Raw genomic sequence first — 27,661 nt, forward strand, 5'->3', positions numbered from 1 at the left:
ACATTTATATAGTCCTTATCTACCTCTGTCCACAGACACTTGAATTGCTTTAGACCAAGGGACCTACAGATAAGTACAGACATAATACAATACATTCACAGAGAGAGTATAAATGAATCATTCTACTAAACTAAAGATTAGGGATCATCCCATACGGATTTTTTGAGCCAGTACAAATATCCGATATCTGTCTGCTGATACTATATTTAGCTTTTAAAATCCATCCATAGCAAGGCCCACAAATGTATCATAGCTAAAGTACAGATCACAAATTTACATTTTCCTTTTGTAAAACTAAAAACAAAATTTATTTATCCAGGACATAAAATCATTTGTTACATTTGTAAACCTACAATCGTATTTTGAGTCAATTTGCTTTTCTATTTTAACTCATTAGTCTGTTCAAAAAGACAGATCTGATGAATGACACATGGGCATACATGGGAGACAAGGGCAGTGCCAAAAAATATTGGTACTGAATATCAGTACACAATATCAGGTGAAAAAAACATTTTGTATGTATGCACCAATCCAGCTCCTTCAGTTCTGATACTGATATCAGTGTCAGAACATATATACTTTGGCTTTAAGTATTTGCCGATACCTGTTATTAACAGATATCAGTGTATGGATGGAAAACACACTTAACTTATTACACAAGAGATTGTGTTATATAAATGTAATTTATTCTTCAACTTCATGTTTATCCTGTAACTTTTATACAGCTTTGTATGAATAAACGGTCAAACATTATGAGACGTTCTAAGCCAAAATCAGGGTGTAAATAGTCTTATTACATCCAATTAACCAGGATTTGGGAGTAACCAAAATCATGGAACCAATTCAGCAAAATTGCCAGTACTGGCACAAATATTCAGTAACAGTATTGGTATCAATGCATTCCTAGTATTTTGCATGTAAAAAGTGAACGTACTTAATATGGCTGAAGACAGATGTGTTACAAAATAAATCAGAAAACGTGAAATAAATACATGAAATATTCTTGTCAGATAAACTTACCGGTGTCCAGGGTGGTAGACGGCTGAGGTGATGCCTTGAGAGTAGTGACCGGAGAAAGTGAAGCTGTGATTCTCCTGAAAGTTTTGATTTGTTCCAACACTGGGCAAAGAAGAAGAAGGCAGTTAAGATGACAGGATCAACCAAATTAAACATCAGCGTTCATACACTTAGGTTTAACAATGCCACATACTCATTTTGGGGGAAGATAATGACATGGAAATTTAAATTCAAACTGTAATTAAATGTGACATGGTGAAATATGCAATCAAATTCAAGTGGACTGCCTAAATTAGATTGGTATTACAGGAGATGTCATATAATTGGTTTGGATATCTTGTATAGGCAGGGTGTGTTTTGCTATGTCAAATGTAATATGAACACTACAATAATGCGGGTGACAGCAGTAAGTGTATATATACTGCATTAATAAAAATTGGTTAATGTATGAAGTGGAAAGTAAAAATACACATTTTTATATAATTTCTGTGTAAGTTTTTTGTTGTTGTTTTTTATCATTTTTTTCTGTTGACTGTAGAACAAACAACCCTATCTCGTATCAAGATGCCTCACACATGCACCATCTCATTCAGTATGATCAAAGTGTTAAGAAGGCTTAATGCGACAATCACACCAGAGGAAATATGTGTAAAACCGCCCTTTCAAAAAATGCTGGATTAAAACATGGGTCCTCATGGGTACCAACCAGTCTACAAGTGTTAATTAAAAAGTTTGATAGCGTGAAAAACAACTATCGATCTGTGCCATTCACATGAGAAAAACGGCAACATGAGCAAAGTATCAACTAGTCCCCATCTTTAGTGGGAGCTATGGCGTTTGGAATGTCTAGCTAAAGATTATGATAAACTAAATACTGTGACATCTTACAACATGTAATCAGCTTCATTACAGTGAGATATTCATAAAATGCTTGTCAAAGATTTGCATTTGTGATTAGATTACAAACAAAAATGCTAGCTAATGTGAAAAATATTCTAACTTACACAGGCACAGTGCAGCACAAAGTAATAAAATTTTTAGGTGGTTTTAAGCTTTTAGAGACTAGATAAACACCTCAGTCTGTTATAATAAGTCTAAGTTGAATTTGGCATTAACTGATAATAACTGGAGGTTGTTAGTATGATTACAGAGAAAAGGGCACAAGATGGATGGCTTAGCACATAATGGGTACTTAAGAGTGACATGACCAAATGGGTGAACACACCTACATGACAGAGTAAAATGTAAGTATTGCAATCTCTATGCAATATAAATAACAGTTTTTATTATTATTATTATTTTATAATGCAGCTCTAGTTCCTGATACATTTTGCCAAGGTAGACTGATAAATCTTACCTCACCAGGTAGCTCTTAAGCCCACCTCCGTATGTGATCACTAGCAGTTCGGCGGACCACTGAGCACTGGCCGTGTACTCCAAAAATATCAAGCCTGCCACAGCACAGCTCACATCTCCAGGAAAGCTCACCTCCTGAACGTGGAAAGAAAGACAAATCAGGTATAATGTCTGAGCTATGAAAATGTGTATTATTATCTATCAGTTTTTGATTTGTACAAGGGCAAACAACAGGGATGAATCAGAGTGACTGCAAAAGACAGCAGAAAAAGAAAACAGTGAACCGAGGAGGCAAGGGATAAAGATGAGAGACTACAGGAGACGTTAGGGGTGGATTTAAGTAGCGTTTTTTTTTACTTTTTCTGTCACATTTTGTTGTTTTATTTTACTACCAGGAATAGCTGTGAGTCAGTGGATTGTGCACTTAGCGGTGACAAACAAGAAAATTAGTGCATGTGTGGTACTGTAGACGCTGTACAAAGTAGAATACAGCTTTAAAGCCAAGCAGATCAGAGGAGGCACAAAGACAAGAAGAAGCGAGGCAAGGGCGGGGGGTGACAGGCTGGATGAAGGGGAGATGATAGACACCATAGAAACATGATCATAACAGGTTCAAGCAGGGCAGCGGAGAGGGGAGGGGGTAAAGGGGGGGGGGATTTGACCCAAAGTGGCAGATTGAGGAGAAAGGTCTACAGAGGATGAGAGCAGCGAGTGAAAAATTAAACAGGGGTTGATGGCAGTGAAAAAAAAGATAAGAATGGATGACATGTGCGAACAGAGGAGTTAAAGGGATAAGAAGCAAGCCAGGGTCCAGATAGTGACTGGCAGGGTGCATTCAGAAGAACACTGGAGCAGCAATGGTGTCAGTCATCAAGAGTAGACAATATGGACGTGAACTATCCAAAAGTGGGTGACAGAAATTAGGAAAGTAACAAAAATGTACCCAATTACACAGAATTCGTCACTTCTTTTCACTTCATATAAGCAAATACATTTTGTTCTATATTAACGGTTATGGTTAATTGAGTCTTGCAGCCACCACCTTTGGGATTTGCCCTGTGCATTCATTTATTGACTAAGGGGGGTGTGGCAAAAGCACTCAAAACTATTCATCTTAATGATCTGACCATGTATCTAACTCCAGCTGCACTCGCAAAAACATCTATTTATTCAGAAAAGTACTAGTAAATTAAATATGTGCTTAAAAAGGTACAATAAACTAAAATACAATCCAAGAAAATAACAGCCTGATTCCAGCCACCCAACACTTTCTCTGACCAGTTACTCCGTCCGTAAGCCCCGCCCATCCAAAGTACAGAAATTGAGGGAAGTGAAGAGTAACTTTGCTATGTATAGAATATAGAGAAAAGTACACCATTTGTATTGTGTATTGACATGGCGTGACTCTGCTTTGCTCATTCTGCTCATTTATTATACAGAATTTTTATTCAATTAATTTGACTGACATGTCCTTCTATTATACATGTATGAATGGTACTTGCAGAAACATGAGCAAGACATGCAGTCCTCTGTAATTATTTCGAGTAATTTTGAGAGCAAGGATAAAATTACAAGGTGTCAGATTTTGAAAATTGCAACTTTAAAAAAAAGAAAGCAAAAAAGAAAATAAAACTGTTATTAAATCTAATAAAATGATAAATGGTGATAAAAACTATTAGTTGTTTATGTTGCATGTTGTACACAAAAGCACACAAATCAAGCAGTGGAATCAAGATAGTGGACAGATATTTGGACATTTACATATGATTAAAAATGCATAGTTTTCAAATGTGATGATTCAGATTGGGATAGAGAGCAGTTACCGGGGGAATGACCAACAGCTCACTGCCCATAAGATCGAATAGGCGCACAGTGCCGGTGCTGTCAGCGTAGGCCAGCAGGGTGCAGTCATAGCTCCAGGCCACGCGGCGCCACTGTGGGCTTGGGTCCTTGGGCACTGTTTAAACAAGAAAAACAAACATAAGGCTTACACATTTGCATTTTAAATACACAAGCAAGTCTGGGATTTGGTACTTAACTATAAGAGTGAAGAAAATAAAGGTTATGTTGAACTATGCAGCATTCAAATTAAGGTTAGACGACATGCCAAAATAAACATCACGATTTTCTTGGAGCCAGATCATGATTTTTATTTTATCACAATACATGTAAACTTAGTGTCTTTATAGTGCATTTGAAAAGATAACTAAAGTCATTTGGTTCTTCTGAAAGTTCAAATTTCAGTCCAATTTATTAAATCCTCTTGTCTCCCTCAGAGTATTGCTGAGACTGGGGAGGAGGTGCGGTGGGGTGTCAACATCTGAGCATAAAGCCGCATTCAAGAGATAATTAATGAATCACAATGTGGCAACTGAATCAAAATAACATATGGTCACAGGAATGAGATTATGATTTGATTTTTATCACCATATTGTCCAGGTGTTATCTGTTGAGCCTTTAATTGGACGTAATAAGGCTGATTTTGGCCTAGAACGTCTCATAATGTAAATAGTATTGATATTGGTGACAGAACTGAATTGTCAAAATGAAATATCATATTCTCACATTCACACAGATGAAAAAAAACGTTTTTGTCATGTTTTCTGTGTCATTTTTATATAATTGCAGCACAGTCTGAACTTCCTCTTCCTCTATCAGCACATGGCATATTTTGAAGTCTGTTAGTAATACTGATTATTTGATTATTAAATAGTTGTCAATTATTTCTTTTGATTTTCTGGCCTGAAGGTTTTATTTGACAGGATTGCTGTAGCGTGAAATGGGAGGAGAGAGAGAGGGTGGAGAGGCTGGAGAGGGGAGCAAAACCCACTATACTCAAGTGATAAAACTACTACACAAGTGAAAATTATTTCAATCATCAATAAATTGTGACTGATCTATTAACTTGTTTCAGCCTTGAATTTGATGCTGCATTTTATTTATGTTATGACATTGCAAAACAGAAACCTTGCAAACTAAGAAATGTAGCTTACTTTTGAGAATGTCAAGTTTCCAATTCCAATTTGTTTTTACAGAACTGATACAGAGATGTAATTCAATACTGAACTTTTGATGCACATTGCATTAGTGTTCTTGCCAGTACGCAGCCCTTTTAGTCCAGATGAGAAAACTTTGTGAATAATCTCTGGAGCCATGATGATGAATACTGATGGGGAAAAGAAACAGATTTGATGCCATAGATCAACAAAGCATGTCTAAGGCCCTCATCCAATTCATCTATAAGTAAAGCTGCTGTAATGCATCTTAATGATTGTCCTTCAAAGATGAGCACAAGCACATGGACACTGAAGGAGCGGGAGAGGGGGAGTGAGTGCACCAGGCCAGAGGAAAAGGAGCAGAGATCATAAATCCAGCTTTTATTGAAGTATAGGCTACTGTTTTAGCCCTGTGCTGGCTCAGCAGTACTGCGACTGTAACCATATCGTAGTGATGAAGCACACTGCCGCCTTCTGCCACTTTCCCAAGGATTCCCTGACAATTCTTCTCTCACACGCAAGAACCCACTTTAACTGACAGTTTTTTCCTTTCATAAATCACAACATGATAAATGAGGCAGGCCTTTAAAACATGCAAAACATATTCACTGTGTTGGAACAAAGAACAAACCAAACTAAATATTTAAGTCACTGCTGCATTCACACAGCAGGGTACATAATATGCCACCACGGGCGCTGTGTCTACCAAGCAATAAAGTTATGAAAAGGAAGTTATGTTTTTGTTGATATCACATAACAGTGTTTATTGGCGTTCATTGTATTGGATTTCTTGGCTGCCAAATGCTGCCGCAACCCCTAGTGGGCAATACGGTGCACGAAACGGAGGCGTTGGATATTGTATGACTGGAATTTTAAATGAAGAACAAAGCGATGATGTGGGAGGCGAGTCAGACAAAGAAAAGAGAAACAGGGGAAAGGGAGGATGCTGGAACGATGAATCCGGGCACCCGCTGAGAGGAATAATAGCTCACCAAATGTTAAAAGTCTTAAGTATTAGAGTGCACCTCAGGAAGTGGGAGATTTAATACACCTATGAGAGTGTGAGCTGTGGAAAATCACTGAGAAACGTGCAACCATTTTGACTGCTATAGGTCCATTTTATTATGGTTTAAATAGTATTGGATTGGCGTTATTGATATGTTACAATTTTTAGTCAAAGGAACTGTATGTAGCCTGCGCTCTTACCGCTACCAGCATTTTATGGTGCATACAGTTAGCACAAGTTTTTCTCATTCTCAGTATATGGACAGCATACACTACAGCAGCAAAGGAACTGATCAGTGATTGGCGGCAGGTGCTGGGGTTTAGGTAGTGACCATTCAGATCAGAGAGCCCTTTTTCAAGTGGATTTCAGCACTGAAACTGGCAACTCAAATGAGAGACTCATATGAGGCTCATTCTGCATTCTGACTGGATAATCGTTTTGAGAAACAAAACACCAAATTATAACAAACAACTTGGCCATCATGTCCAATATTTTTGTAATTAGAAATAAATCTGTTTATACAGTTGTTATCAGTAAATGCTATATTTGATTTGAACATGTCTGCATCCAGTTATGATGCAGATATATAATATATATATAATATAATATAGTGTTTACTGTTAACAACTGTATGACCTAATGTGCCCATTAGGTCATGTCATGAACATAAACAAGACAGATTTTTTGTATCAGATTTTTCAGATCAGTACTGAAATCAGCTCCAAACCACATGTTTTTGTTTTTTGTTTTTTTTACAGAAGAGCACTGGAGAGAGACATTTCAATTAAAATGACATTTCAATTAAAACCATTCTATTCTAGCTTGACATAAGATAAGGCTACACTAAAATGTTTCTGAATATTACAACCTAACTTTTGAATATGAAATCTTGTGCCTCCATTTAGGTAGCAAGGCCCTCAAGCTGAAGTATTAATGGTAATGCATATTTGCTTCTTTCTACAGTATTTCAATAGTGAATCACTTATTCTGTTCCCTTTTCAATGTGTCCTCTCAGCTGCCCAGAATGTATAGCATCCTGTTTGTTGCTTTGCTACCGAGAGGGCTCCATTTCCACATAGATGGCTTTTGAGGGGGAGCAAGAAAATTGGTCTCTTGTGTTTGTTTTTATCCTAGTATTGAAGGAGGTACATGTTTGGGAGAAATATAGCCGACAACCTGACAAGAACCTGCTATCTAAAGGCTCTGGGATGCATTTATCAGAGTTCAACACTTATGAATTATGTACAGAGGAGGAAGCATCAGTGGCAGAAGAGAAAAAAAATATATAAAAGACAGGTGCAGAGACAGAAAAACACTGGGTAAAACGCGCATATCCATCTCACACTAAAGCAAGAGCCATTAACAGCAGGATCACAGGAAATCCATTAGGACAAATCTCCGTGAAATGAAGTAAAATGAAAATGAAAACGCAGAAATGAAATAAAATGAAAAGGAAATAAGAGACAAGAGGCTGAGGTGTACATGGGGTTGGAGGCTACTCTTATCCGTACTATGTATAGGCCATTACAAACAAAGGCTCACAAAGGCACCCAAAGAACAAATATAGAATAAAGCAACCATGAGGAAGCTATAAGAGGAAGTTACATTTGAAACACATATGAAATGATTAGGGATGTCAAAAGCATTGAAAATCAGATACTAAATAATACTTAAACTAGCAACTCATCTGTGCATGAACTGATACTGATTAAAAGTCACATTCACAGGACACAGATGCATCTTCCCTTAATAGCTTTAGAATGATCCATATCAGAACAAGTATAAGACCACTACTATATGCCCATGGACTACTATGGAACATACTTGGACAACTGAGGGATTACACGGATATAAGATCATATAACAATAGGCTCTAATCACCCTTACGTCACAAACCAGGAAGATGTTTGGAAACATGCAAATACAACTTCTGGCAGGCTCTGTTCACAGTAGTAAGTCTGACAAAATCTAGGGAAAAATTAGATAATGGTCCAGTTTTCTTCATCTACATTTCATTAGCCAAACATATGTGAACACTACAATTACAACCATACCTCAGTTTTCAATATTTCCCCACTGACACACAACTCCGAGTGCACTGGGTACATGCAATTAGAGGAGATAAGGGCGCCAAATTCAAGAGTATTCCAAACAGCACATACGTATGCAGTCTTCATTTTACCACTGATGACATTTACTTCAATGGGTTTTATCACAGTAGTTGTAATCGTATCTTTCCAAGCTTGGCGTAAGCGTGAATAGAGCCTAAATAGAAGAAAGTACTAGAGAAGTAAGAGTGTTTTTTATTATAGTAAAAAAAAAAACATATATATATATATATATATATATATATATATATATATATATATAGAGAGAGAGAGAGAGAGAGAGAGATATAGAGAGAGAGAGAGAGAGAGAGAGAGACAGAGAGAGAGAGAGAGAGAGAGAGAGAGACAGAGAGAGAGAGAGAGAGAGAGAGAGAGACAGAGAGAGAGAGAGAGACAGAGAGAGAGACAGAGAGAGAGAGAGAGAGAGAGAGAGAGAGAGAGAGACAGAGAGAGAGAGAGAGAGAGAGAGAGACAGAGAGACAGAGAGACAGAGAGAGAGACAGAGAGACAGAGAGAGAGAGAGAGAGAGACAGAGAGAGAGAGAGAGAGACAGAGAGAGAGAGAGAGAGAGAGAGAGAGAGAGAGAGAGAGAGAGAGAGAGAGAGAGAGATTTTTATTACAGTACAGAGCATTGATTCTATTCCTTTGTAAAGAATTTGAAATTTTAGTATTGTGATACTACAAATTATAGCTTCTTCTGTTCATTACATTTCATCGCACACAGAAGTATAAAATTGCAACAGGTTTCATCAGTCAGTAAATATGGTCATTCATTAATTTTGTTCTTTATACTTATTATATTTAAAAATTGTTAAATGGAGAAACACAAATGTGCCAAGATTGTGCCAGATCTGTCTGATCATATTCCCATTTTCAGAGCACATTTGTACAAACTTACATCCATTTTTACTCTGTGATCATTAAAACTAACTGCCTGTGTGTTTCATCAATGCAGTCTTTTTAACTAATGTTCAAAACAAGACCATTAAGCGAGCATCCCATTCAACTATTCCTTTGATCAAACATAGCAGGGCTGTTTGTCTAATTCGATACATAGTGGAAGAAGAGTGGGAGAAGGGCTATTATCTGAGCTGCAACAGGTCTTTTGGGGAATGTTCCACCTGACAGCACACACATAAAGCACACACTGACATAATCAATTGCATTCAATCAATAAATATAGTAAATTGAAATAGAAACCAATCATTTCATGCCCATTCAATTTGCACATACAGCTCCATAATACAGCAATAAAAGTCAAATTGTAATCTGCTCCAAAATGCTATTTTAGTTAAATTGTCATGTAGTGATTCACTTCTTTTTGTCTAATATAGCTCGAATACCGACACCTTTTCTCACTCCTGCTAGTCAGTATCCACCATGCTCTAAGTGACAAGTAGATTTAACCAATCACAGTGAAGTGTGAATATTCAGAAGAAGAAGAATACTGTATTTACCTCTTGAAGGCAATATAAATATCCTAAGACAAATAACCCAAGAGTCATCAATAGCAATAAAAATCAAGATTGTGATCTAGCTATTTTGCCACTAGCTATATTGGCCGCTGTTGTTTGAACAACCAAAAATACAACCCTGAACGCCACGAACCCAAGTGAACATTTTGTGGTTTGCTCTGCCCGACAGGAAGACACAAAATGAGTGCAAGTGTAGTGACAGATAAAAGGGGAGAGGTTACTTACCCTGGCACTTGCCGATGACCGAGCCAAAGTCATCCCTCACAGACCTGTGGAGGACACCGTGAGTGATTGTGAACAACAGCAGCCTTATTGGAGCCAGTACAGAGCGGGCAGTTACAGCCACTGTCAGTGTGCCAAAGTGGCCCCATGCATCAGGCAGCCTTGGTAGTAGACTATGCTTAGACAGACACTTACTGATCTCTGAGGAAAAGGCCTTGAGCTGTCTGAACACCCACTCGCTTCAGCTAATACCATCAAGGCAGACTCTAAAGCTCTCCACTGTTAAACAACACAGCAGCGAAAAGAACGACGACATCCCTCAATAATAATATGAGGCAGAACAAGAGTTGTTTTTTACACATTGATAGATACACTTAGATTGCAAGGCTAACACGGCTCTTCTGTTTCACAGAATGTGGGTTTATATAAAAGAATTTCAATTACAGAAATTGTGTAAGTGAAATAAGTTTTCTGAAATGAGGCCATGTGTTGTTAACCTCAGGAGAGCTTGGGAGCCGGGTTATAATGGTATATCAACTTAAATTTCATTGATTTTAATTTCCAATTTGCTCAGTTTAAAGCATTGCACAGGGGTTAGCACACATGCTGAGCTTTGAGTTCAGAGTAAGGGAAAATGAATGTGTTTCTAGAAGTAATACCAACATGTTGTTATTGGGGACAGAAGTAACTTATTTTATTTGGTCATTGATATGGAAAACCCACAGTGAGTTGGTTGTCAAGTACAAGCAAAGTCTACAGCTATTGCAGGCAGAATGGCTTTTACACAAGGTTAGAGTTCACTAATTACCTTATCTCCACACACTGGTCCTGCACCACTGCCAACAGTTTGCCATTACTGGAGAGAGATAGAAAACGGTGAGAAATGGTGACAAGAATGGGTGATCACTTAAGGGAAAGAAAGGGAAAATGGGAACAATGACAATGATTGCTTTACACAGTGCAAAGGTTGTTAAGTGGGAACAAATGAAGAAACCAATTTAAGTTGAGATATGAAATGAAAGGTCAAGATTATCTGAAAAGACCTAAAATGCTCACCTTGATAAAACCAGCTGCCAATTGATCTGCTTGTTGGACAATCGAACAAGCCCGGGAGGTAGAAAGGAGCTGGTGGGGCTACAGTTCACAAAGCAGAGTTACATGTATTTTAGCAAATGTCAGCCCTTGGTTAAATGTATGAGTAAGAAACTCAACAGTTTAAGTCTATGCTTCTGTTCTGATCTAAAGAAGGCAGAACTTTGAGGCAAGCAGACTAATGATTGGAGGAAACTTGATGCTGAATTTTTTACAAGGTCTGCCAGCCACCTGCTGGGAGTATAAGTAGAGCTGGACTCTGAAGTATTATACACACCCACAGACAAGAATTAATAAAAAGGCAGTAATGACTTAACCTGACTTGCGTCATCAACTTAACGTTGAATTCACCGTATTTGGATACCACTGTGCACTACATGTGCTTAAAATTATAATTACTAATCAAATCCTTAATACCATATTTTTTGTCAAGTATAAGAATAAATCAATACTTAATTTTTCAAATTATTATTATTAAATTCACAGACTTCATTTTTGTATTAAAATTGTGTATATACATAAACGAATTACAGTACGTGCAATATACTAGTAAATATCACAATTAATGCCATACATACATACCTGTACCACAAATAGTGTAGAATCAACCGAAATGGTCCTGTAAAATGTAATTGTCAAACCAATAATTCTACACAATCAGGCTGGATCTAACATTTGACTAGTCTTAAAATGAACACATTGTTCCGTTAGCGTAGAGTTATTGAGAAATAAATGGTGCGAAGCTGCCCCCTTTCGGCATTTACTGGTCATGAACAGAAGAAGTTAAAACGTACCTGTCACTGCTTTTGCAATAAAAGAGCTGCTGTATTCTCTGTTGCCTCGTTGCTGTAAATTATAAATGATCAGATGAGCACAAAATCACTCTTAGAATCATTCCATGCAATAAAACTTACAGCTGACTATGATGCTAATGCTAAATATTTCCACTGCTTGTCTCGAAGCTACAGATGAATTTAAATCTTCTGTTTGTATGATAAACAATTATTGCAAATAAATAATACTTTTTAGCCATCCGACTGTGGGGCTACGTGGCTTTGAGCACTTGACCCCGTGCAACTAATGCTAGATAACTTTCAGCGCTCATTTTCTTTTAGCATTTCTTTAAGGTCGCTTGTATAAAGAAGCTGGATGTTCGCTAAAATTACTGATGAACCTACCTGTGTGTCCGTTTCAGGTGGCCATTCAGTAATAACCAGTAAATCATATAAAATGTTTTCTTCATCGCTTTCAATCAAACTATCTTCAGCCATATTTACTTGTGCCAGCTGTCAAATATCTACGGCAGGGGGAAAGGGACAAATCAAATTAGTAAATAAATGTGTGTCTGTGAAAACTATGTAAATTCAGAACCACTGCTCTTTTATGACTTAATTATCATTATTATCATTATTTTTATTACTATTATTATTACTACTATTTTTAAAGCAACAGTATGTCACTGATTTAAAAATAGAAAGTACAAACAATCCCCCGGAACCAATATTTGCAGTTTGTGCATCAGTCCTGTAAATGTGCAACACCAAGCCTCACACGTTACATCCGGTTGAGTTGCGCTTGTGTTAGGCATTATGGCAGCGTTTTCGGGTAAGATTTTTACATTTTAGCTATGGAAATACTTAGAATTTGTTACCTTATTCATATAAACCAAAGTTTAAATGTCACGCTAATGTTGCAACCTCATAATGTATTCTTCGCTCAACAGAAATGGGAGTTATGCCTGAAATTGCGCAGGCCGTGGAGGAGATGGATTGGCTGTAAGTGATTTTATATAACTCTGTGCTATTAGTTTTGCATTACTAATAACGTAACGACTTTCAATGCATATAGCATTGTAATTATTTGTCTTTCTTTCCTAGACTGCCTACTGACATTCAGGCAGAATCTATTCCCCTTATTCTTGGTGGTGGAGATGTGCTAATGGTAAGTTGGAAATGGAAAAATATGTTGACTTTCCAAAATTCACATCAGTTGAAGTGACTTTGGTCATACGTTGTATTTCTAGGCAGCTGAAACTGGCAGTGGCAAAACAGGGGTATGTATTACATAGTATTCAATCAAAAGATATTTAAAAATAGTGGGTGATCTTAATAAATTGTTTTCCAGGCCTTCAGTATCCCTGTTATCCAGATAGTGTATGAAACCTTGAAAGATCAGCAGGAGGGCAAGAAGGGGCGAGCCGCCATAAAAACTGGAGGAGCCAGTAAGCACATATTTCAATTGAAATAGATGTTGTTATATATCGGTGTATGAGCATATTTTTTGTTTTCAGTCTTCAACAATTGGCAAATGAATCCTTATGACCGTAGCCCCGCCTTTGGTAAGTTGATGACATTTTTTTTTCTTCTTGTGCCATTCATTCATGTGCATGTTTCTTTTCTCTCTCAGCTATTGGACCAGATGGACTTTGCTGCCAGAGTAGGGAGTTCAAAGAATGGCATGGCTGTCGCTCAACCAAGGGTGTTACAAAAGGTTTGTACTGATGATCAAAATTATTCTGGTAGAATCAAATTATTATTTTCTAATGTACCATTTGTAATGTCCCCAGGAAAGTATTACTATGAGGTGGCTTGCCATGATCAAGGGCTGTGTCGCGTGGGTTGGTCCACTAGTCAGGCAGCTTTGGACTTGGGTATTTTTCTATTTTATCTTTAATGTTTGCTCTCAATAATAGATGAACCATAAGATTTTATTTATGCTTATACATAGGAACTGACAAGTATGGTTTTGGATTTGGTGGAACTGGAAAGAAATCCAACAATAAGCAGTTTGACAGCTATGGAGAGGTAGACCTATTAATTTAATATTTTGCTCATTAAATTAATATTCACATCTGGGAGATTTATGCTGACAATTATTTTTATTTAGGAATTCACCATGCATGATGTCATTGGATGCTATTTGGATCTTGAAAAGAACCAGATTTCCTTTTCTAAAAATGGTGCAGTATTCCTATTTCAAAATTACAATTAAATATTTGGTGTATGCTTTTTGTTTCTTTTCTCATTATGACTTTTTTTTCACTTTCTCTCCTACAAACAGGCAATGACCTTGGTGTTGCATTTGAAATTTCTCCAAATCTAAAGAATCAAGCTTTTTTCGCCTCCTGTGTGCTCAAGGTCCTTACAAAACCATTGTATTTAGTAAAAGAGTTGTTTATTACTGTAACACTCAGTTCTGTGATTAGAATGCAGAGCTCAAGTTTAACTTTGGAGGAGAGGACTTCAAGCATACACCTAAGAGTGGGTTTGTTGCCTTAGACCAAGCAACAGAAGGTCATACTGTCAAGTCTTCTCAAACAGGTATGCTTGTGAATAGCTAGAATTGTGTGAACAAGTTACTAGATTTTAGATTTGCCTTTATCTGAGTAATGAACCTTCTCATGAAAACATGTATGAATATTGTGTTTAGGAAGTGCAAAAGTGACCCAGGTGAATACATCGTCCAATTTACCTAAAGCTCTAATCATTGAACCATCTAAGGAATTGGCTGAGCAAACTCTCAACAATGTCAAACAATTTAAGAAATATGTGGACAACCCAAAGCTCAGGTAGTTATACTCCACACATTACAGTAGCACAAGGTGGTAGTAAAATTACACAGAAAAACAAACGTGATCTATATTTGCAGAGAACTGCTGGTGATTGGTGGTGTGGCTGCCAAAGAACAGCTGGCTGCATTGGAGCAAGGCGTAAGTAGCAAAAATAAACTAAAAGCTTTTGCCACAATATTGCATGAGTTACAGCTTTCATATTTCCGCATAAGATTGATATAGTTGTGGGGACACCAGGCCGACTGGACGACCTAATATCCACAGGGAAGCTTTCTCTGGCCCAAGTTCGATTCCTTGTCCTGGACGAATGTGTAAGTATGTTTTTGTTTTCTTGGTAACATCAAGATCAAATGTGTATTTTCAAACTTTGGTTTAAAACTTCTCGTGTTTTAGGATGGACTTTTAACTGCAGGATACACAGACTTTATTAACCGACTCCACAAGCAAATCCCACAGGTCACATCTGATGGAAAGAGGTTGCAAGTAAGCCTTGCAAATGTTGTTTTTATTGTGTCACATCAAAACATTGCTTGAATTATCTATATTTTGTCAGGTCATTGTTTGCTCGGCCACACTGCACTCATTTGATGTAAAGAAGTTGTCTGAGCGCATCATGCACTTCCCCACTTGGGTCGATCTGAAAGGAGAGGACTCTGTGCCTGAGACAGTCCACCATGTTGTGGTTCCCGTTAATCCCAAGTCTGATCGCCTGTGGGAGCGTCTGGGCAAAAATCATATACAGGTAAATTTACTAACTCAACACTCATAAAAGTTTAGTAATATAGCTATTATATTGTATAATAATTATTTGAATTATGACAGACTGATGAAGTACATGCCAGAGATAACACTAGACCAGGAGCCAACTCTGCAGGTGAAATTGTCTTTTATGTTAAAAATAAGTAATAATGTAATACATAAAATAATGACTTTATTTGTTATCATCCTAAACTATATATGATGCTCTTATAGAAATGTGGTCAGAAGCTATCAAAATCCTAAAGGGTGAATATGCCGTAAGGGCCATAAAGGAGCACAAGATGGACCAGGCAATCGTCTTCTGTCGCACCAAGATCGACTGTGACAATATGGAGCAGTACTTTATTCAGCAGGGTGGAGGTATGATACATGACCTTTGGTACTCCATAAGCAAATTACAAATATTTTTTTGTGTTTCTCATTTAGGTCCAGATAGTAAAAACCACCAGTTTTCTTGTGTGTGTCTCCATGGTGACCGCAAGCCTAATGAACGAAAAAATAACTTGGAGCGCTTTAAGGTAACAAGCTTGGTATTGCAATTGTGATAAGTGTGTTTATTCTGCAATATATGTGTTTATTGTTTAGAGAAAAGAAGTGAGACTGTTGATCTGCACAGATGTCGCAGCTAGAGGAATCGATATCCATGGAGTCCCTTATGGTAAACAAACTAAACAAGTAAACTAGATTATATAAAACACAGATTTACAGATCAACAGATTACAGATTACAGATACATTATTCTGTATTAAATTTACTTGTTTTATAGTGATCAATGTGACTCTACCTGATGAGAAGCAGAACTATGTGCATCGTATTGGCAGAGTTGGACGAGCAGAAAGGTCTGAAAAAAAAAATAATTATTCTGTAATTCAATTCAAATTCATTTATTTCAAATTTATTTATCTAACAGATTTAAACATATTCAGATGACCAAAGTGTTTAACATAAAAGTTCATAAAAACAAATACAAACAAATAACACGATATATAGGAAACTATAACCATAACTAAAACCATAAATGTCTGTTATTTCTGATTTATTTATTTGAAATTACTTTTAGAATGGGACTTGCTATTTCCTTGGTTGCCATGGAAAAAGAAAAGGCAAGTGGAAATTGATCAGTTTTTAGTAAATGTTATGTTACATTATTCTAAGCATACATGTCGACAAGTGCAGGTGTGGTACCATGTGTGTCCAAACAGAGGTAGAGGATGTTACAACACAAAACTAAAGGAGGACGGTGGCTGCACCATCTGGTACAATGAGAAAGAGGTGAACTGTTCTTGACACGCCTAGTTGGAATGTGCATCATGAACTAAGATGCAAAATTTGTTACATTGTTTTGTATCTTTTGACAGCTGTTGTCAGATATTGAGGAGCATCTAAAATGCACCATCACTCAGTGTGAGCCAGACATCAAAGTGCCTGTCGATGAGTTTGATGGGAAGGTTACCTACGGTCAGCGCAGGGCAATGGGAGGCAAGTCTCATTTTAATTATGTTACAAAAGATGCAATGCTGCCTGGCAAAATTACTTGTATTATCTAATTATTATTGTGGTGTGGTGTTTTGTAGGAGGTAATTACAAGGGTCATGTGGATGTCCTTGCTCCAACTGTCCAGGAGTTGGCAAGTCTTGAGAGGGAAGCCCAGTCTTCGTTTCTTCACCTGGGATACCTGCCCAACCAATTATTTAGAGCATTTTAAACTCACAGCAACAAACATTACAATGTTGACAGCAGTGTCCCGCATCATAAATGCATTTCAAATCTACAATAACTAATTCACTTATAATCCTGATAATATAAATGATGTGAAACCATGTAAGTAAATCTCTACCTTCCAAACAATTTGTCTCAAGCAAAACATGATTTGTTTACATTTTTTGTCCAATCTTTAGGACCTATTGGAGTAAGTAGTGTATTTAAGTTTACTATTTGAGCTAACATTGAAGTCACATGTCTTGGAGAATAAATTTAAAATATTAAATCGTGTGTCTCAGTTTGTTTTTTGCCTTTGTATTACATTTATTATTTTTGATAGCAGTTATGCTCATTTGTCAGTTGTGTACCACTTCAAATGAGCTCTGGGTGGTGCTATCTACAAGAAAATGTCCACTATTTCCATCAAGCTTGACCACATACATCAAAAACAAGCCCATATGACCGTAGGACAAAAATACTAAAAATAAAATTATTTTTTTTATGTTTTATTGATTTCAGCCAGATCAGGTGGCATAACCATCCTTATACACAATCAATGGTAGAGAGACCAAAGTTAAGAGACTGAAGTTAGATAAATTTAAAATGGAAAACGATTGCATGATTTGCTGCGCAGTAGTGGTCGGTCTCTATATACTTGTGTGCACTGCCTGTGAAGGTCAGATAAATAATGAAGTTTTATTTTGCATGATTTTAGCGGAAGTGTTGCTTGTACTTGAGTGTAGCTTGACCACGGTGGAGCAGCGGAGAGACGCCCAGTGTTCAGCCCACGGTTCAGCCCCTCAGCCCCGGCCGCTGGCTCAGATCCGCCCTCGGAGCCGCTCGGTGTCAGCTGGATGTGGATGTATCGTCACCGCTTCTTTGGACCGCAACAGGTAAACCACACACGCTGTTTACCGATTCACCTGGATAACAATAAAGGGTTGTCAAACGCCGATCATCTCACCTTTACGCTTTTCTTCAATGGTACATTTGTATAGATTTAATTGCTAAGGGAAAAATACTGCAGTGTTTTTGTCTATAGTGTATGTAGGCTAATACACTGGATTGGACTCAGATATTTTTCTAGGCGCTCTTTTTCAAAATATTTCCATCTATGTTTGCCTATTGTCAGCAAGAAAGAAAGAAAAAAAAAAAACAGTCCACAATAGCTAAAAGGTAGGTCATCAATTATAAAACACAAATAAAGCATATTTTTGTCCACTAGTTCCTTATAGTAATAGGCACATACTGAATCAAGAACATGGCCACTAGGCATTTAGGCTATTGATATGAGCTATCAGGTGTCAATATTGTAGCTACTATTCGCTGGCATGAATTAGAGCAAGTGGAGATCTGTCACAATGTATTTACAATCTGCCACACTGGACAAATTGTTTAAAATGTGAGTATTCAAGTTTCAGTCATATCTAACGAAATTTGCTGCTCTTATTTGGGCACTATTCTGCAAAATATCTGATCACACATGTGTCTTTGTTTATTTTGAGTCTTCCATGAGTTTGCAAAGCTGTTTCATTCACTGCAGTAGGCAACACTAATTATAGAAATGGCCCCTTGCTCTATCTTCCCTCTTTCCAAGTGTGTGTGCTAAACAGTCCTTCTCTGCTACTCTCGGGACAACAAGACAAGGTACCCGCTGAAGTGGCAAAGTCCACCGCCAACCACCTGAGCTGAGCAATTGTAAGCAGCTGGTCCTATCCCATACATGTGTGTTTTGTAGTCTGTCCACCTGCCAAGGAACAAATGATTGCAAAACATAAAACAAATAGTGCCTGCATTTTATCTTGGCATCAGATGGTCAGGTTTTTTTTATAAGACTATATCAAGAAGACTGATTAAGCAAGGGCAAGCTGGTTTTATCCTAGAAACAAGAAAGACTGCCTAATGGCAAAAGCTAAAGGTACAACAGAGTGTTTTAAGAAGAGACTAAATATTATAGAGGCTGACCTATAAATGTATACAATGACTATAAAAATTAGCTGTCCTGTTGGCTGTGTCCCCATTTTCCCCACTGCAGAAGATCCATGTGTTTGTGAATAGGAAGAAGAAAGCCCAGTGAAACACACTATGTCCTTTCATCCGGAGGTACAGCTTTGGGCTTCCTGGGCTGTCTATGCTACAACAGGCTCCTTCTCTGTCAGAGCGAGGGAAGTCTGCGCACAGGCACGAGCATTGATAGCCACATCCGAGAACTCGGCACAGGTGTCAGTCAGGGTGCACACCAGTCAAAGCTCCTTTCATTCACTGTTACACCAAAACTGTAGTGCTTCATTATTGGAAAAACAGACAGAAATGTGGCTATTTGATTTGGGCTGAGATGTGATAAGCTACCTTTACCAGGTGGTCTGACAAATTAGTTCATATGTATGCAAAAGACTGCAGTGAACTCTATGTGCTAAAGTGTAAAGATTGGAAGCAATTTTACCCTGTTTAAAGATATGGGTTATTTAAGGCCAAAAAGTCATGACTCATGAGAATGTTAAATGAAAGGTCCTATATTACACAAAATTAACTCTTGTGAGCTTTAAGCCATGTTATAATGTTACCTCCTTAGTCTTGCTTAAAGTTAGCCAGACTATGATTCAGTGTATACACCCTCATATTCAGCGAGGTACTGTTTTTAAAAATTAAGCTACAACACAATCATAGTTGCATAAAAAGTATACATATTTTAAGACTCTCAAATAGACCTGTCACGATAATTACTTTAATGACTCATCGTTCAATGTATGAAAGCTGGAACAATTAATTAGGGGCTCAATATTTATTGTGTGTACACTGTCTTTGCAATAATAGGGAGATTTTTGTTATTTTTGTTATAATACAATAAGATTTGAACTTTAGAGTGATGAATACATAACTTCTATGGGTAATTGTTGCCTTATTCTACTGTGTATTTGTAGCAACTCATGCCTTTATTTGCAAAATGGTTTACTGGGATTACCTTACATTGTTGTACCAGTGGCATAAGGCAGTTTACTATCATTTATTGCTATATTTCTCTGTAACTATATATTATGCTTCAAAACTTGTTATCATGACAGGTCTACTCTCAAAACAAGTAAACTGAAGCCTGTAGTTGTGTATTTAGGGTATTTCGATCCCGGATGTGTCCTGTTTGGTTAGAGTCTTTCGAATACAGGCAGCAGTAGATGCGTATCTTCTTTGTGAAACGTCACTCTCCTCTGGGTACAGCCGTGTTTGTGCATGAGGGCGGAGGAGGAGCAGAGTGTGTAGGCTTTTCTGAGCTGTTTGCACAAGGGAGTGGAAACTGTTCTTGATAAGTGTAATATAAACACAAGCACACGTGGATCAAGTCACAGAGCTACATCAAAGTTAAGACACCTTTTTAATAGGTTGTAGGGTTAATGGCAATTGAATCTAAATTATATTGCAGTTAGGCCTGTCATGATAATTACTATATTGACTTACCGTTCAATATAATAAAAGCTGGAACAATATACAGTATTTTGGGGCTCAATATTTATTGTGTGTACAATTTCTTTAAATAATGGGGAAGTTTTGGTTATTTTTGATGTAACACAAAGCAATTTGAGCTGTACTTCCATGGCTATTTGTTGCTTCATTCTGCTATTTATTTATTTTTCAGGCCTTTAATGTTACTGTATACATAAGCATTTGTTTACTGCTTTACCTGCTTTATTGTTTTTGTGTCTGTGGCATAAAATAGCTTCTATTATTGTGGCATAAAATAGCTTCTGTTAGCTGGCTATTATAATTTATTGCTGTATTGCTGTAGTAATATATTGTGCTTCAAAATGTGCTATAATGACAGGGCTAATTGCAATTTGCCAAAACTAAATGCTCCAAAAAATTATACAAAGACTCAAATTATTTACACAAAGCTGTTTTCTTCTGAGAACAATTATGCAGTAGTGTAGCTATGGTAAATTGAGTGTCAAAAAATTGACATGATGCATTTATCATTTTTAAGGGGTAAAAATATTTGTTATTGTAGAAATTATACTATGGTCACTAGCCTAGCCTGGTCTATTTATGTGGAGTTTGCATGTTCTCCCTGTATCTTGGTAGGTTTCCTCCTCCCCTCAACCCAAAACATGGACAACTGATACTTTGCAGTGACATCTTGCTTGGGGTGTTCTGTGTGTATGTATGGTGGAATGTTCAGCAGTTACCATGGTGGCACAATGTACATCACTGCTAATCACTGCTTATTTGGGGAGTTTGTTATAGCTTGATTATGTGATTTCAAGTCCTGGGTACGGGCTAGTATGTAGTTTTCCACCAGTTCAGTGTTTTGAGATTGACTTCTTTATCTTTCTTAATCAAATTATCACTACATCTTAAAGCAAAAATAACATAACAAATATTTCCTCTAAAATTAAGAAAATAGAAATACAACAGTGGGATCAGTGTGCTGTTAATGCACTTTAACCTGCCGTAGGTAAACAGATGTTCCTTCAGAGTGGTTCGAAATGCTGGTCCTTTTGGATTGAGGGCCGAATTAAAACAATAGAGCTTAATTATGTCATGGTGATGTTGACATCTTATAATGGACCATTGTGTTGTAACTCAGTGGTCCCTAACCCCCAGGCGGGGGACCGGTCCGTGGGTTGTTTGGTACCGTGCCACACAAAAAGAATAGTTAACTTTATTATTTCCGTTTTATTTATTATCTGAGTCTGAACAATGTTTTATTTTGAAAAATGACAGAATTCTCTCCGTCTCTCTCTTGATTCACTTTTGACGCATGTCAAGATGCTTGTCTCAGTCATGTGATACATAAACGCTAATGTTAAACCCACAAGCTAGCAAAATGAGTAAAAGACAGACATCTTTGGAAACATTTATTATATTTACAAAATACCACAGTTTTGTGTTGGTCATATCATTTTATTTTGTTATATTTATCCGCCACACCTTAAAGGCCAGTCCATGAAAATACTGTCTGACTTTAAACCGCGCAAAAAAGGTTGGGGGCCCCTATTGTAACCTGTAAAGCATTTTAACACATCTTCAGGAAAATAACATAATAATAAAATATGGAGGAACTAATAAAGTAGTTCCTCCAAAATAGTACAAATGCTGATCCTACAGGATTGGGGGTCTAATGATAAGAGAAGGCCCTCCTCAGTCTTGAGAAGAACCATTACAGGGCAGACTTGGGTCAGTTTTGAAAGGCTCTCAGATCAGTGTTAAGATGTTTTACAACCACTGCTTCAAACGCCTGTCCTGTTCACAAGCAACCTTCAGGAGAGCATCAGCAGAGCCATATTCCAGCATCAAATGTTTCTTCATTACTTTGACGATTTTGTCCAAGTCTTTTAATCTGATTTCACAGTCTCCAGTGAACTCCAGGTGTTCCTTGGTGTTAGTGTGCAGGCTGGCACTCATTAGACTGGAGTTATGGCTATCATGGGATCGAGCCATTTTAAGCATTTTCTGGATGAGAGCTTTGGTGGTAAAGAAGGACACTCGATAAGGTAGAGGTGGAGCTGTCCTCTTGGGTGTGCTGATTTCTGATGTTACACTGTTCTTCTCAAGTGCAGTGATGGTCTCAGATTATTTGATAATAACCATACCTAAGTACTTTTCTGGTGTGATTTCAAGAACTTTTTGACTTGCTGAGCCTTCTGTAAAACTGGTCTCTATCTGACTCTCTGGTCTAGTTTTCATGTTGGTGGTATCTCTCTGTAAAATTCCCAATGCATTCTCTGCCTCTCCATCGGTCTGTAGGGAGCAGCAGACATTTTGAAAGTCTTCTTAACATAGGGTAGGTAGTTTAGGCTCTGACCATACCACCGTGACATTATTTTCTTCCGTCACCCCAATGAATGCCAGTTGTAAATTAACTTCTGGTTAGGTCTTTTCTTCCTTAACCTGAAATGTTGCTTCCTGGATACATTCCAGTGACATTTCCTCATCATTTGAAGATGATTGTTCAGCTGAACTCTGCTGCAGTGGGTTTCTTGACGATTGGGCGGTGGTAGCTTCGGCACTAGTTTCCATAGGCTTCTCTTGGTCCTCTACTGGGAGCTGACTCCTCTTGTGTCAGGGTGGAGTAGTCTTGAGGAAATAGACTTTCTTCTTCCTTTGGAGGTTCTTCTGTCTAGAGAACATCAGGAAGACGATTATGGGTCTCTGAAGCTGTGTTAACATCCAGTGGCCTTACCCTTGATTTTGGATCTGGCTCAGCATTTTAGCAGCAGCATTCCTTTTTGCCTCTTGCTGCTCTTTGCCTGAACCCACTTTGGATTTGCCTGCCACTATCAGTTGGACAGTAAAGATCCATGGATTTGACTCCTTGTCTATATCCACAATAGTGTATTCTGCAGGCTTCCCTCTCCAGTTCATCACCAATATTTCTAGGAATCCTATCTGGCCTTCATCTGTCTTGAACACAGGTAGCTCTTTCCAGAGATTCTGATTCTTCCTTTCTTGCCAGTAGCCAGACCTGTCCACCTGGTGTGGGAGGGGGAGACTCCGCAGGACTGAAAGCATTTTTTGTGCAGTCAGATTTTTGGCTATGGCTTTGCTTGGTCCTTGGCCTTGTGCCGTGAAATTACCAAATGTTATTTCAAAGGTGAAGGTACCCTCATCTTTTCCTGTAAAGACTAGTTGTATACTTTTGAGTCATCCATTTTATCCATTACTAGCAACAAGTCTGTGAGACTCTAGATAGTACTTAGTTTTGTAACTGTACTTCTGTGACTAAAATGTACTTCTATACAGCGTCAGTAAATGGGGCTTGTCATTTCAGAGTATTTGACCAAGTGACTGGTCTAGTGATCAATCTCACAGGCACATAGTAGGCTGTGATGTCATGAAGCTGTCACATCATACAATGGAGACTATGGAGCTACAGTTGGATCCGGTGGTATTGCAGTCTCATTCCAATCAAAACCCGCTATATATTTAAAAATTGATGGCATTTTGAAAATCAGATATTATGCAAGTAGTGTCAAATTGAAATAAATTTTTTGCACATCTCTACCTCAAAGTACAACCAGACCTAATGCATTTTTGGCATTTTTATTTGTCAAATGGATTTGATTGTGTCCTCATTCTAATCTAAGCTTCATGACTTGTAATGTAAACTATTAGTAAAAGGAAAAAGTACATGCTGGGGCCAAAATTAGTTTTTTGCACCTGATTTTCATTGATTTCTTTGAATTTATTCTCCTATGTGCAGACTTAAATTATCCACTGACAAATGTAGTAAGGTCATTTGATTTCTCTAGAAAAACAAATTTAAAGGTCATGGCTTGTACATGTTGTATTTGCAATATTTTATATCACACACCATGACAATATTGTGCATAACCCTTTTCTTCACACTTAAAAACAAAAGACGTCAGTCGTGTGTCACAGATCCAATACAATCCTATGATAGAATTCATTATAATATTGGAAAGATAAACTGACTTGTCATGTAGACCTCAAGGCAGTAATTCTTGCATGTTTACTCAGTGACAGCTCCCTTCAAATGCTGCTGTCTCTTTTCTAAGTAGATTTATGGCATTTGAAGATACACACCATACTGTTTGTTTATGTGTATCTCAGTATGCCCGTTTCTCGGTGTAGCCTATATTCAGATGCATGCCCTATTCTGAATGCTTGGTTGGTCTTAAGTAATTGGCACTGCCGGCAAGTATTGCAAAATGATTTATACCACAACAAGCACGGCGTCCTCTCAGGGAATCCACACTACAAAAAGGCAGCGCCAGTGATGGAGCAATATTGTAACGCAAACTGAAAAGCTGGACAGGATGAAGGAGTATCGTCAAAGTAAAAATGCAGTACATGTACAAGTGAGCTGCAAATACCAAACATACCACCTGATATGGAAAAAGACAGAAAAAAGAGTGATTTGAGAAAGGCCCGGAGGAGATTGCTTTGACCTGGTGCTGGTTGGTGGCTGGATTGATGGGTTGGGGGCAAATTGAAGCTGTAATGCTCAAGGAAGCGGTGTAATAAGAAGCATGGAGGAATGATGGAGGGAGAAATGGAGGTTTTACAAAATGGTCTTAGCGTCTTAAGCCTGGTTTTGTCCTTGATCTAGTGTTGGGTTATTGCGGAGATGTTCAGATTGGGGAATGCTGTATATTTAGTCTGATTGTGCTTGCCTCTTTTGGTTTACATTCCTTATCTCTTAAGTACTAAACATCTCCTCCTTAACAGCTCTGAAATGTGTTTAATTGAATGAATTATAGCAAAAATACTGATTAGAAAATTTCCTTCAGCTCTAAAGACTGTGTTTGTGTACATTGAGCAATCTTACAAAATATTGATAAATTTTTTCTTATTCCTTCCAAGGTCACTTCATAAAATTAGATACGAATTTGGCATATTCATTTTTGAACTGTAAGATTAGTTGCAATTTAAAGGTGCTCTATGTTTTTATGTGAGGGGCTGCCACCTGTTTTTTTTCCATGGAGATGTTATTATATATATATATGTTATACAGTATGGCATTAAACCTATACCTGTCTACCTTTGCATATTTAATTACAGATTTTAGTTGCTACAATAACTAGGGGTGTCAAATTATCGCGTTAATTGCGATTAATTAATTACAGTCATATTTAGCGCGTTATGTTTTTTAATCGCGTTAATCTCATTTTTAATTTCTAACTTTACTGTTTCTGTATGCGAGTTGCTTTATTATAAAACCTGTTTTTATGTGTTGTTGGGACAACAACACACACACACACACAAAAAAAACACATTTATAATTTTTTTTATTTCAGTAATTCCACTCATTGCCGGAAACCCACACAAAACGCGCGCAGTAAGAGCGATGTAAACATTATGTTAACGCTGGCGGCGTCAGTCGCACAATGGACGAGGTCGAAGAGCCAGTAGAACAGAGGCAGCAGTGCACAGGTAAAAACACATTCGTGTCTTGGAAATTATTCTCCCGACGTGAAATATAAAAGAAAATAACAAATATAAAATCGCCTACAACTTAAATGTCACTGGTGAAAACAACCTGCATAGGCTCATGATGTCTGCACTACTGTCCTATAGTGACCTGCCACATGAGGGGACACGCACACAAACACACACAAACACACAACCTTCATCATCGTCATCAACCTGAGAACGCGTAGACCACGTTTCCTTCCGTAGTTACTGCGCGGATACCGACGTGCTCCCGTGAGCCGCGTGTGGACCGTGTTTTCTCGCGTGCGCTGCGTAAACCACGCTTCCTCCTGTGCGCCTCTAAACCAGAACTAACACCAAGACTAAAACCAGGACTAATCCAGTCCAGGACTAAACCAGAACTAAAACCAGAACTAAAACCAGGTCTAAACCAGGTCTAAACCAGGACTAAACCAGGACTAAACCAGAACTAAAACCAGAACCAAACCAGAACTAAAACCAGGTCTAAACCAGGAATAAACCAGGACTAAACCAGAACTAAAACCAGAACTAAAACCAGAACTAAAACCAGGTCTAAACCAGGTCTAAACCAGGACTAAACCAGAACTAACACCAGGACTAAAACAGGATTAATCCATTCCAGGACTAAACTAGGACTAAAGCAGGTCTAAACCAGGACTAAAACAAGGACTAAAACCAGTGATCTCATATATATAAAGCATTTCTCTATCAATAATATTTTTAATATGGTTAAGGAAAGACTGGACTTTTTATTGTCTTTAAGTAGACAAAAGTTATTATGTTCAGATTTCCTCATCTTTGCTGCTTTACAGCAAACAGTTTCTTATTCATGGAGACTTGGGCTCAACAGCCAATTTGGAGAGATTTGTTAAACAATAAATGACTTTATAAATTCACTTTTTTTAATCTATATCAGTCTTTTGATCTGCCACAATAATGTAATAATGAATTTAAATGAAAATACTAGAGCCCGACCGATATATCGGTTGCCGATATTATCGGCCGATATGCTTGCTGATATGGGCCGATATTTCATGTGGGCATGTTATACCTCGTTATAAAGTTTAGACTCTCTACATTATGTTCATTTTATCCAATTTACAGACAGATAAATGTTCTAATATGTGGCTCCGCGTCAGTATTTATCTGCAGAGTCATTTGTCAGTGTGTGTGTCCGTACTGTCCCTGAACACACCCCCAGTCACGTGCGTTTGTTTACACCCGCAGACATAGATCCATGTGCGCAACATTGAGATTATATTCTTTTTACGGACAATCGGTTTGAGTCTGGATTAAAAAGGACATTTATTAGTGTAGACTTGTGATGTGAGGAGGAGCCTGTGTGAGCGGTGAGTGTTGGAAATGCATCGACTTTGAAGCTAGTTTTGGTTTGTTCTGATAAGTAAGCGAATAGCTGCTGTCGCTCTCACACATAAACAGGCTGTTTTCTT

At 37.7% G+C, this 27,661-nt stretch overlaps 3 protein-coding genes across 4 annotated transcripts in view; 2 read left to right on the plus strand and 1 right to left on the minus strand.

Moving 5' to 3' along the window:
- The window catches only part of nbas (NBAS subunit of NRZ tethering complex), a 167,199-nt gene extending 154,629 nt beyond the window's left edge, over positions 1–12,570 (minus strand). Inside the window, 9 exon segments of the mRNA XM_020938410.2 lie at positions 1,021–1,119; positions 2,375–2,508; positions 4,197–4,330; positions 10,184–10,227; positions 10,989–11,036; positions 11,237–11,314; positions 11,855–11,891; positions 12,067–12,118; positions 12,451–12,570. Of these exon segments, the coding sequence (XP_020794069.2) occupies positions 1,021–1,119; positions 2,375–2,508; positions 4,197–4,330; positions 10,184–10,227; positions 10,989–11,036; positions 11,237–11,314; positions 11,855–11,891; positions 12,067–12,118; positions 12,451–12,543 (719 nt within the window). The 5' untranslated portion in view covers positions 12,544–12,570.
- Positions 12,571–12,793: 223 nt separating this feature from the next.
- ddx1 (DEAD (Asp-Glu-Ala-Asp) box helicase 1) lies at positions 12,794–17,589 on the plus strand. The gene is made up of 26 exons (XM_020931522.2): positions 12,794–12,877; positions 12,996–13,047; positions 13,150–13,213; positions 13,296–13,325; positions 13,397–13,493; positions 13,563–13,610; positions 13,679–13,762; positions 13,839–13,922; positions 14,000–14,076; positions 14,159–14,231; positions 14,333–14,409; positions 14,478–14,592; positions 14,702–14,840; positions 14,921–14,981; positions 15,056–15,154; positions 15,237–15,326; positions 15,397–15,585; positions 15,666–15,717; positions 15,816–15,962; positions 16,029–16,120; positions 16,188–16,260; positions 16,369–16,441; positions 16,663–16,705; positions 16,779–16,874; positions 16,961–17,081; positions 17,177–17,589. The coding sequence occupies exons 1-26, from the start codon at positions 12,862–12,864 to the stop codon at positions 17,305–17,307; spliced, it is 2,223 nt and encodes a 740-aa protein (XP_020787181.1). The 5' UTR covers positions 12,794–12,861; the 3' UTR covers positions 17,308–17,589.
- Positions 17,590–18,134: 545 nt separating this feature from the next.
- itsn2a (intersectin 2a) overlaps positions 18,135–27,661 on the plus strand; it is a 34,883-nt gene continuing 25,356 nt past the window's right edge. For both annotated transcript variants that reach the window (XM_055149445.1, XM_055149446.1), the window contains exon 1: positions 18,135–18,196. The gene's annotated coding sequence lies outside the window, so the exon portion shown is untranslated. The remainder of the gene's footprint in view (positions 18,197–27,661) is intronic.

The sequence above is a fragment of the Boleophthalmus pectinirostris genome, unplaced genomic scaffold, assembly GCF_026225935.1.
Source record: "Boleophthalmus pectinirostris isolate CB_2022bp ecotype Guang Dong unplaced genomic scaffold, ASM2622593v1 HiC_scaffold_13, whole genome shotgun sequence".
Classification (NCBI taxonomy): domain Eukaryota; kingdom Metazoa; phylum Chordata; class Actinopteri; order Gobiiformes; family Gobiidae; genus Boleophthalmus; species Boleophthalmus pectinirostris.

Excerpts from the sequence above, each read along its gene's own strand:
- ddx1 (XM_020931522.2), top strand. Across the intron at positions 14,982-15,055 it reads TGGCTGCATTGGAGCAAGGC|ATTGATATAGTTGTGGGGAC; the intron begins GTAAGTAGCAAA and ends TTTCCGCATAAG. Across the intron at positions 17,082-17,176 it reads TCAGCGCAGGGCAATGGGAG|GAGGTAATTACAAGGGTCAT; the intron begins GCAAGTCTCATT and ends GGTGTTTTGTAG.